Below are 13,148 nucleotides of genomic sequence, written 5' to 3' on the forward strand. Positions count from 1 at the left end.
ATGGGCGTGTGTTGGGGTGCGGTGGTGCGGGTGCTGTTGCTGCAGGCGGGGTGGGCGTTGGGCGTCGGGCAGGTGCGGTACTCGGTGCCGGAGGAAGCGAAGGCCGGGACGGTGGTGGGCCGGCTGGCGCAGGACCTGGGCCTGGAGGCGGGCGAGGCGGAGGCTTGGCGGCTGCGGCTGGTGGCGCAGGGCCGGCGGGCGAGCGTGGAGGTGAGCGGGGCGAGCGGGGCGCTGGTGGTGAGCTCGCGGCTGGACCGGGAGGAGCTGTGCGGGAAGAGCGCGCCGTGCGCCCTGCGGCTGGAGGTGCTGGTGGAGCGGCCGCTGCGCGTCTTCCACGTGGAGCTGGAGGTCACCGACATCAACGACAACGCCCCGCTCTTCCCCGCCGCCCGGAAAAACCTCAGCATCGCGGAATTCACCACGCTGCCGGGCTCTCGGTTCCCGCTGGAGGGCGCGTCGGATGCAGACATCGGAGCCAACGCGCAGCTCTCCTATACACTCAGCCCCAGCGAGCATTTTGGTTTGGAAGTGAAAACCAAAGACCAAACCAAAATCTCCGTAGTCCTCGTATTAACGAAATCTCTGGACCGCGAGACGATGCCTGTGCACCGGTTGGTGTTGACGGCGAGTGACGGGGGCCGGCCGCCGCTGACGGGCACGATGGAGCTGGTGATCTCGGTGCTGGACGTGAACGACAACGCGCCCCAGTTCAACCAGTCGGTGTATAAAGTGGAGCTGCCGGAGAGCGCTGCTGCGGGAACCGTGTTTCTACAGCTAGCAGCGACAGACAAAGATGAGGGGATTAATCGGGAAATATATTATTCGTTTAGCGACACGATTTCTGCCAAAGTTCAGAACTTGTTCATAATTGACAGAAAATCCGGGGAAATACGGACTGCCGGTGTACTGGATTTCGAGGAGGTTCAGTCGTATGACCTGGAGATCGAAGCGAGAGACAAAGGTTGGCCCCCGCTGTCGGGTCACTGCAGCGTGGAGCTGGAGGTGGTGGACGTGAACGACAACGCGCCGGAGGTGTGGGTGACGTCGCTGTCGGTGCCGGTGCCGGAGGACGCGTCGGTGGGGACGGTGGTGGCGCTGCTGAGCGTGTCGGACCGGGACTCGGGGGCGAACGGGCGGGTGCGGTGCGCGGTGTGGCCGCCGGCGCCGTTCGGGCTGGTGGCGAGGTTCGCGGGCTCGTACTCGCTGGTGCTGCGGGAGGCGCTGGACCGGGAGCGGGTGTCGGAGTACGAGGTGGAGGTGCGGGCGGAGGACGGCGGGGCGCCGCCGCTGCGCGGCAGCCGCGGGGTGCGGGTGCCGGTGTCGGACGTGAACGACAACGCGCCGGCGTTCGCGCAGGCCGTGTACACGGTGCTGGCGCGGGAGAACAACGCGGCGGGCGCGGAGCTGGCGCGGCTGTGGGCGCGGGACGCGGACGAGGCGGGGAACGGGCGCGTGAGGTACTCGGTGGCGGAGGGCGTGGGCGGGGGCGCGGGGGCGGGCGGGGGGTGGCGGGCGGCGTCGAGCTACGTGTCGGTGGACGCGGAGAGCGGGCGCGTGTGGGCGCTGCGTCCGTTGGACTACGAGGAGGTGCAGGTGCTGGAGTTCGAGGTGCGGGCGGTGGACGCGGGGGAGCCGCCGCTGTGCGGCAACGCCACGGTGCAGCTCTTCGTGGTGGACGAGAACGACAACGCGCCGGCGCTGCTGCCGGCGCCGGGCGTCGGGCCGGGGCCCGGGGCGTCGGGCTGGTCGTCGTCGGGTCCGGTCTCGGGGGCGCTGTGGGCGTGGGCGGCGTGGGGGGCGCCGGCGGGGCAGGTGGTGGCGAAGATCCGGGCGGTGGACGCGGACTCGGGCTACAACGCGTGGCTGCGCTACGAGCTGTGGGAGCCGCGGGGGAAGGGCCCGTTCCGCGTGGGGCTGTACAGCGGCGAGGTGAGCACGGCGCGGGCGCTGGAGGAGGCGGACGGCCCGCGGCAGAGGCTGGTGATCGTGGTGCGGGACCACGGGGAGCCGGCGCGCTCGGCCACGGCCACGCTGAGCGTGTCGCTGGTGGAGGGCGCCGAGGCGGCGCTGGCGGCCGCGGGCTCCTCGTCGTCGTCGTCGTCGTCGTCGTCGGGAGCGGGGCTGCGGCCGGCGGCGGGCGCGGAGGGCGGCGCGGCGGCGGCTGCGGCGTCGGCGTCGGCGACGAACGTGTGGCTGGTGGTGGCCATCTGCGCGGTGTCGAGCGTGTTCGTGCTGGCGGTGGTGCTGTACGGGGCGTCGCGGTGGTCGCCGCGGGCGGCCGTGGTGTCGGGGCCCGGGCCGGCGACGCTGGTGTGCGCCAGCGAAGTGGGGAGCTGGTCGTACTCGCAGCGCCAGAGCCGGAGCCTGTGCGTGGCGGACGGCGCGGGCAAGAGCGACCTGATGGTTTTCAGCCCCAACTTCCCGCCGCCGCCCGGCCCCGCGGCGAAGGAGACGCAGCCGGAGCCGCCCGCTCTCCTGGACACGGTCAGTGGCCCTCCCTTTCTGGCCTCTCGCCCCTTCGCCCTTCTTCTCGGTCTCCCTCCGCCCTTCTTCGCGGTCTTCGTTCTGGCCCGCCGCCTGGGCAGGCGCTGGTGGGAGGCGGGCTCAGCCCGCGGGGCCTGCGGGCGGTGGGTGCTTGGCGGGTGCTCAAGGGTGTTCACGGCACCTTTGCATCTGCCTCCGCGTCCTTGCCGGAGCCCCTCGGCTCTCGCTGTGGGGGGAAACTAGCGGTACTGCCGCAGCCCGCAGCGGTTACCGTCGGCAGCTGAGGTTTGCTGCTGTGGGTGTGAGCTGTTCTCCCGTAGAGTAAAATCGCTGCCGGCTGCGATGAGAGGTGCCACGACATCAGCTTTCGAGACGCTCTTGCTTGGGGGTGTGTAGCGTTTGCACGCGAGCTTGCTGAAGGAGTGCAAGACAGGCAGGCTGTGATGGTGACAGTGCCCCAGGCGCTATTTGGTGCCTTATTCGCGTTGCAGAGTGCTGATTGTGCTGGTATGAGATGTGGAAAGTTTTCTTGTGGAAAAGTCTGTCCTCCTCCTGTGTGATTGTCCCCTGCAAGAGCCGTGATGCGAGGTGACAGTTGAGGCTTCAGGGCTTTTCTCTCCCCGTGGAGTAATTTCTCCCTTTTGATTCTCCCACCAGAATCATTAAGAAAGTAGGGAAGGCTTTGTGGACTTTTCCTCTGTTGTTTTTCCAAGTATGTTATCACTCTACTTAGTAGTCTAAAGTGTTCAGGGAGAGGAGTGTGACGCAAGGTAGGTGTGAGAAACGGGAATTTTTTTTTTTCTTTTCTTGCTTCTCCCCTCGCCCAGGTTGCGGAGTAGCAGTCTTGGCCAGAGAAGTGGCGTGACGTATGCTGGCCTGTTTCGATGTTCTTTCAATATTTGCATCAGCAGCCACACAGTTACAAAAGACCTAGAAATCTTCTTTTCGTGATAATATACAAAGAATCAAAACCAGACAAAGACACCCCCTCCAAAAACAAAACCCCAAACCCGAATTCTCCTACACAGTCGATATAATCTGTTACAGAGGTGTGCTCGTCAGCATTTGGATTGTTCTCCCACAGCATGAAATCAATGCCATTGCCATTTAGAGCTATGCTAACGTCACCTATAGAAAGAGTGGAGAGTGCACTGGACACCATGTACGTGATGTCATCCATATGTTTTTTCATGGTGCTGTCATTGACGGAAGGGCCTGCAAAAGCTGGAGTGAGCCTTGAGGTGGGAAAGGAACCAGTGGCATGTTGCGGAGGAGAATGTGGCAGTGGCACTGAGCAGGGCCTGGGCATCTGCTGATGTGAACTGAGGGAAGTGGAAATCCTTGGGAAGACCATGGGCTATGTCATAAGAGGGCAGTAATGGGAGATGATGTGCTTGTCTTGAGAATGCATGTCGCAGACTGTGGAATGGAGGATGCCTAGGGGAAAGTATGAAGCAGGATGGGGATGGAGTGTTCTTGCCCAGGATCTTTCGCGGGCTCCCAAGGGTCTGGAGTTGGAGGCCTTCTGGATCTTGAGACAGTGTGTGGTACTGAAATGCCCACAATGTCTTTTGAGGTTATGAATACCTCCCACCAGAGACAGTGCGTTGTGCTGCTGCCTGATTGCCATAGGCAATGTGTTGGTAAGAGGAGACGAGATGCAGACAGCTGAAGACTGTCTGATGAACCTTTTCACTCCTGCTTTGGGAAAGATGTTGTGGGAAGATAGCGCTTCAACGTGCTGTCCTTGTGTAGTGGTGGGCATCCATAGCAGCTTCCACAGCTGTTGATGCTGCCATGATCATAGAATCGTAGAATGGTTTGGGTTGGAGGGGACCTTAAAGATCATCTAGTTCCAACCCCCCTGCAGTGAGCAGGCACATCTTCCACTAGATCAGGTTGCTCAAAGCCCTGTCCAAGCTTTCCTTGAACACTTCCAGTGATGGGACATCCACAACTTCTCTGGGCAACCTATTCCAGTGTCTCACCACCCTCACAGTAGAGAATTTCTTCCTAATATCTCATCTGAATCCACCCTCTTTCAGTTTAAAACCGTTTCCCCTTGTCCTATCGCTACACTCCCTGATAAAGAGTCCCTCCCCATCTTTCCTGTAGGCCCCCTTTAAGTAGTGGAAGGCCGCTGTAAGGTCTGCCTGGAGCCTTCTCTTCTCTAGGCTAAAGAACCCCAAGTGTCTCAGCCTGTCCTCATCGGGGAGGTGCTCCAGCCCTCTGATGATCTTTGTGGCCCTCCTCTGGACCCGCTTGAGCAGGTCCGTGTCTTTCTTATGGTGGGGGCCCCAGCGCTGAACACAGTACTGCATGTGGGGTGTCACAAGAGTGGAGTAGAGGGGGAGAATCACCTCCTTTGACCTGCTAGCCACACTTCTTTTGATGCAGCCCAGGACATGATTGGCTTGCTGGGCTTTGAGCACACATTGCCGGCTCGTATTCAGTTTTTTGTTCACCAATAGCCCCAAGTCCTTCGTGGCAGGGCTGCTCTCAATCCACTCATCGCCCAGCTGGTATCCATGTTTGGGATTGCCCCAACCCAGGTGCAGCACCTTGCACTTGACCTTGTTGAACTTCATGAGGTTTGCATGGGCCCACCTCTCTAGCCTGTCAAGGTCCCTCTGGATGGCATCCCTTCCTGCTAGAGGGTCAACCACACCACTCAGCTTGGTGTCGTCCACAAACTTGCTGAGGGTGCACTCAATCCCCCCATGTCCCCGACAAAGTTGTTAAATAATACTGGTCCCGATACGGACCCCTGAGGGATACCACTCGTCACTGGTCTTTGCCCGGACATCGAGCCGTTGACCACAACTCTTTGAGTGTGACTATCCAGCCAATTCCTTATCCACCAAATGGTCCACCTGTCAAATCCATGTCTCTCCCTTGTAGAGACAAGGATGTTGTGCGGGACAGTATCAAATGCTTTGCACAAGTCCAGGTAGATGATGTCAGGCATCTTCCCTTATCCACCAATGCTGTAACCCCGTCGTAGGCGGCCACCAAATTTATCAGGCACGATTTGCCCTTAGTGAAGCCATGTTGGCTGTCACCAATCACCTCTCTGTTTTCCATGTGCCTTAGCATAGTTTCCAGGAAGATGTGCTCCATGATCTTGCCGGGCACAGAGGTGAGACTGACTGGCCTGTAGTTCCCGGGTCTTCCTTTTTTCCCTTTTTAAAAATGGGGGTTATGTTTCCCCTTTTCCAGTCACTGGGAACTTCACCAGTGTGCCACGACTTTTCAAATATGAGGGATAATGGCTTAGCAACTTCATCTGCCAGTTCCCTCAGGACCCTCGGATGCACCTCGTCAGGTCCCATGGACTTGTGCACCTTCAGGTTCCTTAGATGGTCTCCAACCAGCTCTTCTCCTAGGGTGGGCGGTACTTTATTCTCCCAGCTGAGGTTTGCTGTTCCAGGAGCGAGTGGTTCTCCCGTAGAATAAAATCAATGCCGATTGCGATGAGAGGTGCCATGACACCAGCTTTGCAGACCCTCTTGCTTCCTGGTATGTAGCATTTCCACTCGAGACTGATGAAGATCTGCAAGACATGCAGGCTGTGGTGCTGGCAATCCCCCAGGTGCTGTTTACTGCCATTTCTGTTGCTGACTGCTGATTGTGCTGGTATCAGATGTGGTTTCTTGTCCAAAATGTTGTTGCATTGTCCTCTTTGATTCCCCTCTGAAAGAGACGTGATGGAAGGTGACAATTGGGACTTCAGGGTTTTTTTCTCCCTGTGATGTAATTTCTCCATTTTGGTTGGCTCAGCGGAGTCATTATGGAGGTAGGGAAGGCCATACGGGCTTTTCCTATGTTCTTTTTCCAAGTACATTGTTAGTGTAGTTCGTCATATAAAGTGTTCAGGGAGAGGAGGGTGACCCAAGGCAGGTGTTAGAAATGGGAATTTCCTTTTCCTGCTCCCCCTTTCCCCCAGGTTGTGGACTGCATTCCTGGCCAGAGAGGTGTCATGATGTACACTGGCCTGTTTCGAAGACCTTTCAATATTTGGATCAGCAGTGACAACCTTAAAGAATCCGTGTCAACCTTCTTTTCAACCAAAAAACCCCACCATTCCCCAAATTGTCCTACACATTAGAGATCATTCATTACAGTGCTGTGCTCATCAGCATTTGGGTTGCTCTCTCACAGCATGAAATCAACAGCCATTGCCATTAGAGCTGTCCCGACATCATGGATTTATGGAAGGCAGGTCCTGCTTGACTAACCTGATCTCCTTCTCTGACAAGATGACTGGCTTAGTGGATGAGGGAAAGGCTGTGGATGTTGTTTACCTGGGCTTTAGTAAAACCTTTGACACCATTTCCCACAGCATTCTCCTGGAGAAAGTGGCTGCTGATGGCTTGGACGGGTGTACTGTTCGCCGGGTAAAAACCTGGCTGTGTGGCCGGGCCCAAAGAGTTGTGGTGAACGGAGTTAAATGCAGTTGGTGGCCGGTCACCAGTGGTGTTCCCCAGGGCTCAGTATTGGGGCCAGTTCTGTTTAATATCTTTATCAGTGATGTGGATGAGGGGATCGGGTGCATGCTCAGTAGGTTTGCAGACGACACCAAGTTGGGCAGGAGTGTTGATCTGCTTGAGGGTAGGAAGGCTCTGCAGAGGGGTGTGGACAGGCTGGATCGATGTGCCGAGGCCAATTGTGTGAGATCCAACAAGGCTAAGTGCCGGGTCCTGCACTTGGGTCACAAGAACCCCAGGCAACACTATAGGCTTGGGGAAGAGTGGCTGGAAAGCTGCCCGGAGGAAAAGGACCTGGGGGTGTTGGTTGCCAGCCGGCTGAATATGGGCCGGCAGTGTGCCCAGGTGGCCAAGGCGGCCAACAGCATCCTGGCTTGTATGAGAAATAGTGTGGCCAGCAGGACTAGGGAAGTGATCATGCCTTTGTACTCGGCACTGGTGAGGCCGCACCTCGAATACTGTGTTCAGTTTTGGGCCCCTCACTACAAGAAAGACATGGAGGTGCTGGAGGGTGTTGAAAGAAGAGCAACGAAGCTGGTGGAGGGTCTAGAGAACAAGACTTATGAGGAGCAGCTGAGGGAACGGGGGTTGTTTGTGATAGGTTGTTGCAAGTGACAGGACGAGAGGAAATGGCCTCAAGTTGCGCCAGGGGAGGTTTAGAGTAGATATGGGGTAAAATTTCTTCACCGAAAGGGTTTCAGGCATTGGACCAGGCTGCCGAGGGAAGTGGTTGAGTCACCATCCCTGGAGGTATTTAAAAGACATAGTGCTTCAGGACATGGTTTAGTCGTGGACTTGGTAGTGTTGGGTTAATGGTTGGACTCGACGGTCTCAAGGGTCTTTTCCAACATAGATGATTCTATGATGCTCTTTGGAAATAGTATTGGTCCCAGGTGTGTAAGATGTCCACCCGAGACTGCTGAAGCAGTACAAGATATGAAAGGTAAGCTGCAGAGAGTGTGCTGGACACCGTGTATACAATACCATCTGCATGTTTTTCTGTGGTACTCTCATTGATGGAAGGGTCCACAAAAGCCAGACTGAAAGGAAAGTGTGGCATATTCATGGAGGTGAAGGTAGCAGTGGCACTGAGTAGGGCCTGGGCATCTGCTGATGTGCAGGGTGACCTTGAGCTTGTCTGAGGGAAGTGGAAATGCTTGAGAAGACCATGGGCCATGTCTTCAGACAAGAATGGGAGATAGTGTGCTTGTCTTGAGAACGCATGTTGCAGGCTGGGGAATGGTGGATGCCTAGAGGAAAGCCTGAGGCAAGATGGGCACAGAGTGTTCTTTCGCAGGATCCTTTGCCATGCTGCAAGGGTCTGGAGTTGGAGGCCTTCTGGATCTTGAGATAGTCACATGGTATTGAAATGCCCACAGTGTCCTTTGAGGTTATGAAGATCTCCCACCAGAGAGAGTCGTTTGTGCTGCTGCCCGATTGCCGTAGGCAATGTGTTGGTAAGCGGAGATGAGAGGCAGACTGGTGAACGTTGTCTGATGAACCATTTCCCGCTTGTTTTGAGAAAGGTGTTGTGGGAGGATAGTGCTTCAACGTGCTGTCCTTGTGTAGTGGTGGGCATCCATAGTAGCTTCCCCATCCGTTGATGTTGCCATGATGGTTCCTTGCTCCTCGTCAGGCGGGATTTGTAAGCGGATGTGATGAGGGGGTGGGCGTAATCTTTGTGTGCTTGATGTCCTGTACTTGTGCACTTGCACAGATGGCCTCGGTAGAGGTGGTGTGTCCCTTGTCATGCTTAACTGAGACACGTGCAAGTACAGGCCAACCCCTGCACAGCAGCCCAGCTCTGGTTTTCTGTGGTACCAATTCTCCCACCCAGTTGATATGGTGAGTGTTCTTGCGCTTCGGCATTTGGTGTGGTTCTCTCAAAGAATAAAATCCGTGTGGACTGGGATCAGAGCTGTCACAGCTCTAATCACAGAATCTTTTGGAACTCTATTGGAGCGATCCTCCGAGTGGCACGGAGTGGGGCTTGGGCATCCATCACGGGGAGGGTGAGTTTGAGTGGGGAAGAGTCTTCCCTGATGAAATGGAGATGCTATGCGTCATGGACTGTGTCATTGGTGAAGAACTGGAGAATGTCTGCTTAGCTGGAGACTCATTTCCAGGGCTTGGGATAGAGGATTCCAGTAGAAAACGTCAGGAAGACGCCGCGCACAGGGTTGCTCGCCTGGGATTGTCTCAGGACCTCCTGAAGTACTGCATATCTTGCGCCTCAGTGTTCTCTGTGCTCTTCCTGCCAGATGTGAAGACGTCTGCCATAGACACCTTTGATCACTTGTTTTTGACAGGGAATGGTGTGGTCCAACAGAAGCTTTTCCAAATGTCAATCAAAATTGGCCAGCCTTCTCTGAACCTCTCCTTGGTTATGTCTCTGCTCTTAGTCTTTGCTAGGGAATGGAAGAAGTGCTGTCCCTATTCAAGAAGTTGGCAAGCCTTGCGTTTCAATACAGGGGAATGGGATCCTTTGGTTTTCTTCTCTCCTCTTACCAGAAACTTCCACTTTTTTTGTTTTTTTTCCCCTTCTCTCACATTGGCAGTGTGTCGGTAACAGTGGATGAGATGCAGACTGCTGAAATTTGGCAGCTGCCTGTCGGGTGGCAGAGTTTCAGGCAGTTGGCCATTGAGCGTGGGGGGATGGCTTTTCCAGTCCCCTGAGCTGAGGCTGATGTTGAGAGAATGTCCTTTAGCTTTCAGGCGTTGCTCCTGCTTCCCCCGTGATAGAAGGCATAAGGGGCACTGCGCACTGTCCAGGGATTTCAAAGGCTTTTTGCCAAACGTGGGTCATTTTTTTTCTGTTCATCTTCCCAGAAATCTCTGATAACGTTAAGGGAAAATGTCCCTTAGAAACCAATTCCCCACCCCTGAAAAATGTTGCTTTTTCTGAAGAAGCAAGCAGTGATGCTACAGGTAAGTCACTCATACCTAAAGCAGATGCATTTGAGAGACAGCTGTGCTTTTCTTCCTGCTTAGTTGTGGTATCTTCATGTTGGAAAGATGGAATGTTGCTGGATTGGGAGTTGGACTCGATGATCCTTATGGGTCCCTTCCAACTTGCAATATTGCATGATTCTGTGATTCTGTGAGAGCAGCAAAGCACCACTGCCTGCTCTCATTCCTTTCTTGCTGCTTCCAGGCACAGTGTGAGGCAGTGACAGCAAGCACGGATGGAGGAGGGACCCTACTGCATTTCTCGATGTGGATGTGTTGGGAGTCGAGGGATGTTCTCAGTGAAAGTGCCGTGGTGTTTCCTTCATGGCTTTTGGCAGGTGGATGATGCTAATGAGCGAGAGGTATTCCGTGAGGACTAATGCCCGTGGGTATGGAGGTTCTTGGTATGGAGCCTTCACTGAACCTCTCCTCGGTCATTTCTCTGGTCTTAGCCTTACCAGAGAGAGAAAGAAGTGCTCTCTGTATTCAAGATGTTGGCAAAGCTTGGGTTTCAATACAGTGGAATGAATCCTTTGGTTTTCTTCTCCCTCTTACCAAGACCTCCCACGCTTTTGTTTGTTCTTCTCTCACATTGGCAATGTGTTGGTAACGGTGGATGAGCTGCAGACTGCTGAATTTTGGCAGCTGCTGTCGGGTGGCAGAGTTTCAGGCAGTTGGCCATGAGTGTGGGGGAGGCTTTTCCAGTCTCCTGAGCTGAGGCTGATGTTGAGAGAATGTCCTTAGCTTTCAGGCGTTGCTCCTGCTTCCCCTGTGATAGAAACGTATAAGGGAGCACTGCGCACTGTCCAGGGATTTCAAGGCTTTTGGAGAACAAGAGTCTTTTTTTCTGTCCAGCTTCACCAGTATGAGCTGATAACATTAGGGGAAAATGTCCCTTAGAACCAATTCCCCACCCCTGAAAATGTTTCTTTTTCTGAAGAAGCAAGCAGTGATTCTACAGGTAAGTTGCTCATATCTGAAGAGAATGAGTTTGAGAGACAGCTGTACTTTTGTTGCTGTTTAGTCATGGTATCTTCATGTTGGATCGACGGACTGTTGCCTGAATTGTCATGCCTGTAGGTTTGGAGCAGCAAAGCATCACTGCCTGTTTTTGTTCCTTTCCTGCTGCTTCCAGGCACAGGGTGAGCAGGCGGCAGCAGCGCGGATGGAGGAGGGACCCCAATGCGTTTGTCGGAGTGGATGTGTTGGGTCCAGGGAATGTTCTCATGGAAAAACCCATGGTGTTACCTTTGTGGCCTTTGTTTGGGTGTGTGAGGGGTGGATGATGCTAATGAGTGAGAGGTATTCCGTGGGGATTGAAGTCTGTCCTGGTTTCGGCTGGGACAGAGTTAATTTCTTCTTAGTAGCTGGTACAGTGCTGTGTTTTGGATTTAGTGTGAGAATGATGTTGATAACACTCCGATGTTTTAGTTGTTGCTAAGTAGCACTTATCTTCAGCCAAGGACTTTTCAGTTTCCCGTGCTCTGCCAGCAAGCAGGTGTGCAAGAAGCTGGGAGGGAGCAGAGCCGGGGCAGCTGACCTGAACTAGCCAAAGGGTTATTCTATACCATGGAACGTCATGCCCAGTATATAAACAGGGGGGATTGGCCGGGAGGTGGGGATCGTGGCTCGGGAACTAACTGGGCATCGGTCAGTGGGTGGTGAGCAATTGCATTGTGCATCACTGGTGGGGTTTTTTTTGTTTGTTTGTTTTCCCTTCCTCCCCTCCTTTTTTTTATATTCCTTTTCATTACTATGATTATTATTATATTTCATTATTACTATTGTTAGTATTATATTTTACTTTAGTTATTAAACTGTTCTTATCTCAACCCACGAGTTTTACTTTTTTTTCCCCTCTTTCCTCCTCCTCACCCCACTGGGAGGGGAAGGGGGAAGCGGCTGCGTGGTGCTTAGTTGCTGGCTGGGGTTAAACCACGACAAAGTCCCTGGGTACGGAGGTTCTTGGTGCATTGTTCTGACAGTGCATGCCTACCTGAAAGGAGAAGCAAGAGCTGGCCATTCATCATGCAGGTGGAAAATGAGGCCAGAAGAATAGCTCTTCATTGAGGTACAAGGGCAGTGTTCAGGAGCTGTGGTTGCCCCGTGCTTTTTCGCCTTCCTGGAGGATTGTCGTGCTGGGCTGTGATGGGTTTGAGTTCCTGAATGGAAGACTCGCCTGGGTTGTTTGGACTGTTTGGAGCCTGCTTTCATGAGACATCCAAGTACGTGGGGCTTGGTCTTGTTTTTCAGAAGGTGGTGGATTCTTTTTGGATGTAGCAGAGATATTCATGGTCATATCATAGCATCACAGAATCATAGAATGGTTTTGGTTGGAAGGGACCCTAAAGGTCATGTAGTGCAACCCCCCTGCAATGAGCAGGGATATCTTCAAGAAGACCAGGTTGCTCAGAGCCCTGTCCAGCCTGACCTTGAAGGTTTCCAGGGATGGGGCATCGACCACCTCTCCGGGCGACCTGTTCCAGTGTTTCACCACCCTCATTATAAAACCTTTGATCCTTATATCTAGTCGGAATCTACCCTCTTGTAGTTGAAAACCATTACCCCTTATCCTATCGCAACAGGCCCTGCTAAAACGTCTGTCCCCATCTTAGAAGCCCCCTTGAAGTATTGAAAGGCCCCAAAGAGGTCTCCCCAGAGCCTTCTCTTCTCCAGGCTAAACAACCCCAAGTCTCTCAGCCTTTCCTCCTAGGAGAGGTGTTCCATCCCTCTGATCATTTTTGTGGCCCTCCTCTGGACGCGCTCCAACAGGTGCATGTCTTTCCTGTGCTGAGGACCCCAGAGCTGGATGCAGTACTGCAGGTGGGGTCTCACCAGAGCGGAGTAGAGGGGCAGAATGCCCTCCCTCAGCCTGCTGGCCACGCTTCTTCTGATGCTGGTGAGGATGCGGTTGGCTTTCTGAGCTGTGAGTGCACATTGCTGGCTCTTGCCCACTTTTTCCTCCACCAGTACCCCCAAGTCCTTCTCGGGAGGGCTGCTCTCAATCCCTTCATGCCCCAGCCTGTATTGATACCGGGGGTTGCCCCGACCCAGTGCAGGACCTTGCACTTGACCTTGTTGAACCTCATGACGTTCACATGGGCCCACTTCTCAAGCTTGGGCAGGTCCCTCCGAATGGCATGCCATCCCTCAGGCGTGTCAACCGCACCACTCAGCTTGGTGTCACCTGCAAATTTGCTGAGGGTTCGCTCGATCCCACTGTCTATG

The 13,148-nt window shown here is 54.5% G+C and overlaps 1 protein-coding gene across 1 annotated transcript; it reads left to right on the plus strand.

Annotated features, from left to right (window-relative positions):
- LOC127028819 (protocadherin alpha-2-like) lies at positions 1-2,727 on the plus strand. The gene has a single exon (XM_050914503.1). It carries the CDS (start codon positions 1-3, stop codon positions 2,725-2,727), a length of 2,727 nt encoding a protein of 908 aa, XP_050770460.1.
- Positions 2,728-13,148: the final 10,421 nt, after the last annotated feature.

This window comes from Gymnogyps californianus, unplaced genomic scaffold (assembly GCF_018139145.2).
Source record: "Gymnogyps californianus isolate 813 unplaced genomic scaffold, ASM1813914v2 HiC_scaffold_44, whole genome shotgun sequence".
NCBI classification, from domain to species: Eukaryota; Metazoa; Chordata; class Aves; order Accipitriformes; family Cathartidae; genus Gymnogyps; species Gymnogyps californianus.

Excerpts from the sequence above, each read along its gene's own strand:
- LOC127028819 (XM_050914503.1), top strand. The coding sequence starts at position 1 with ATGGGCGTGTGTTGGGGTGCGGTGGTGCGGGTGCTGTTGCTGCAGGCG.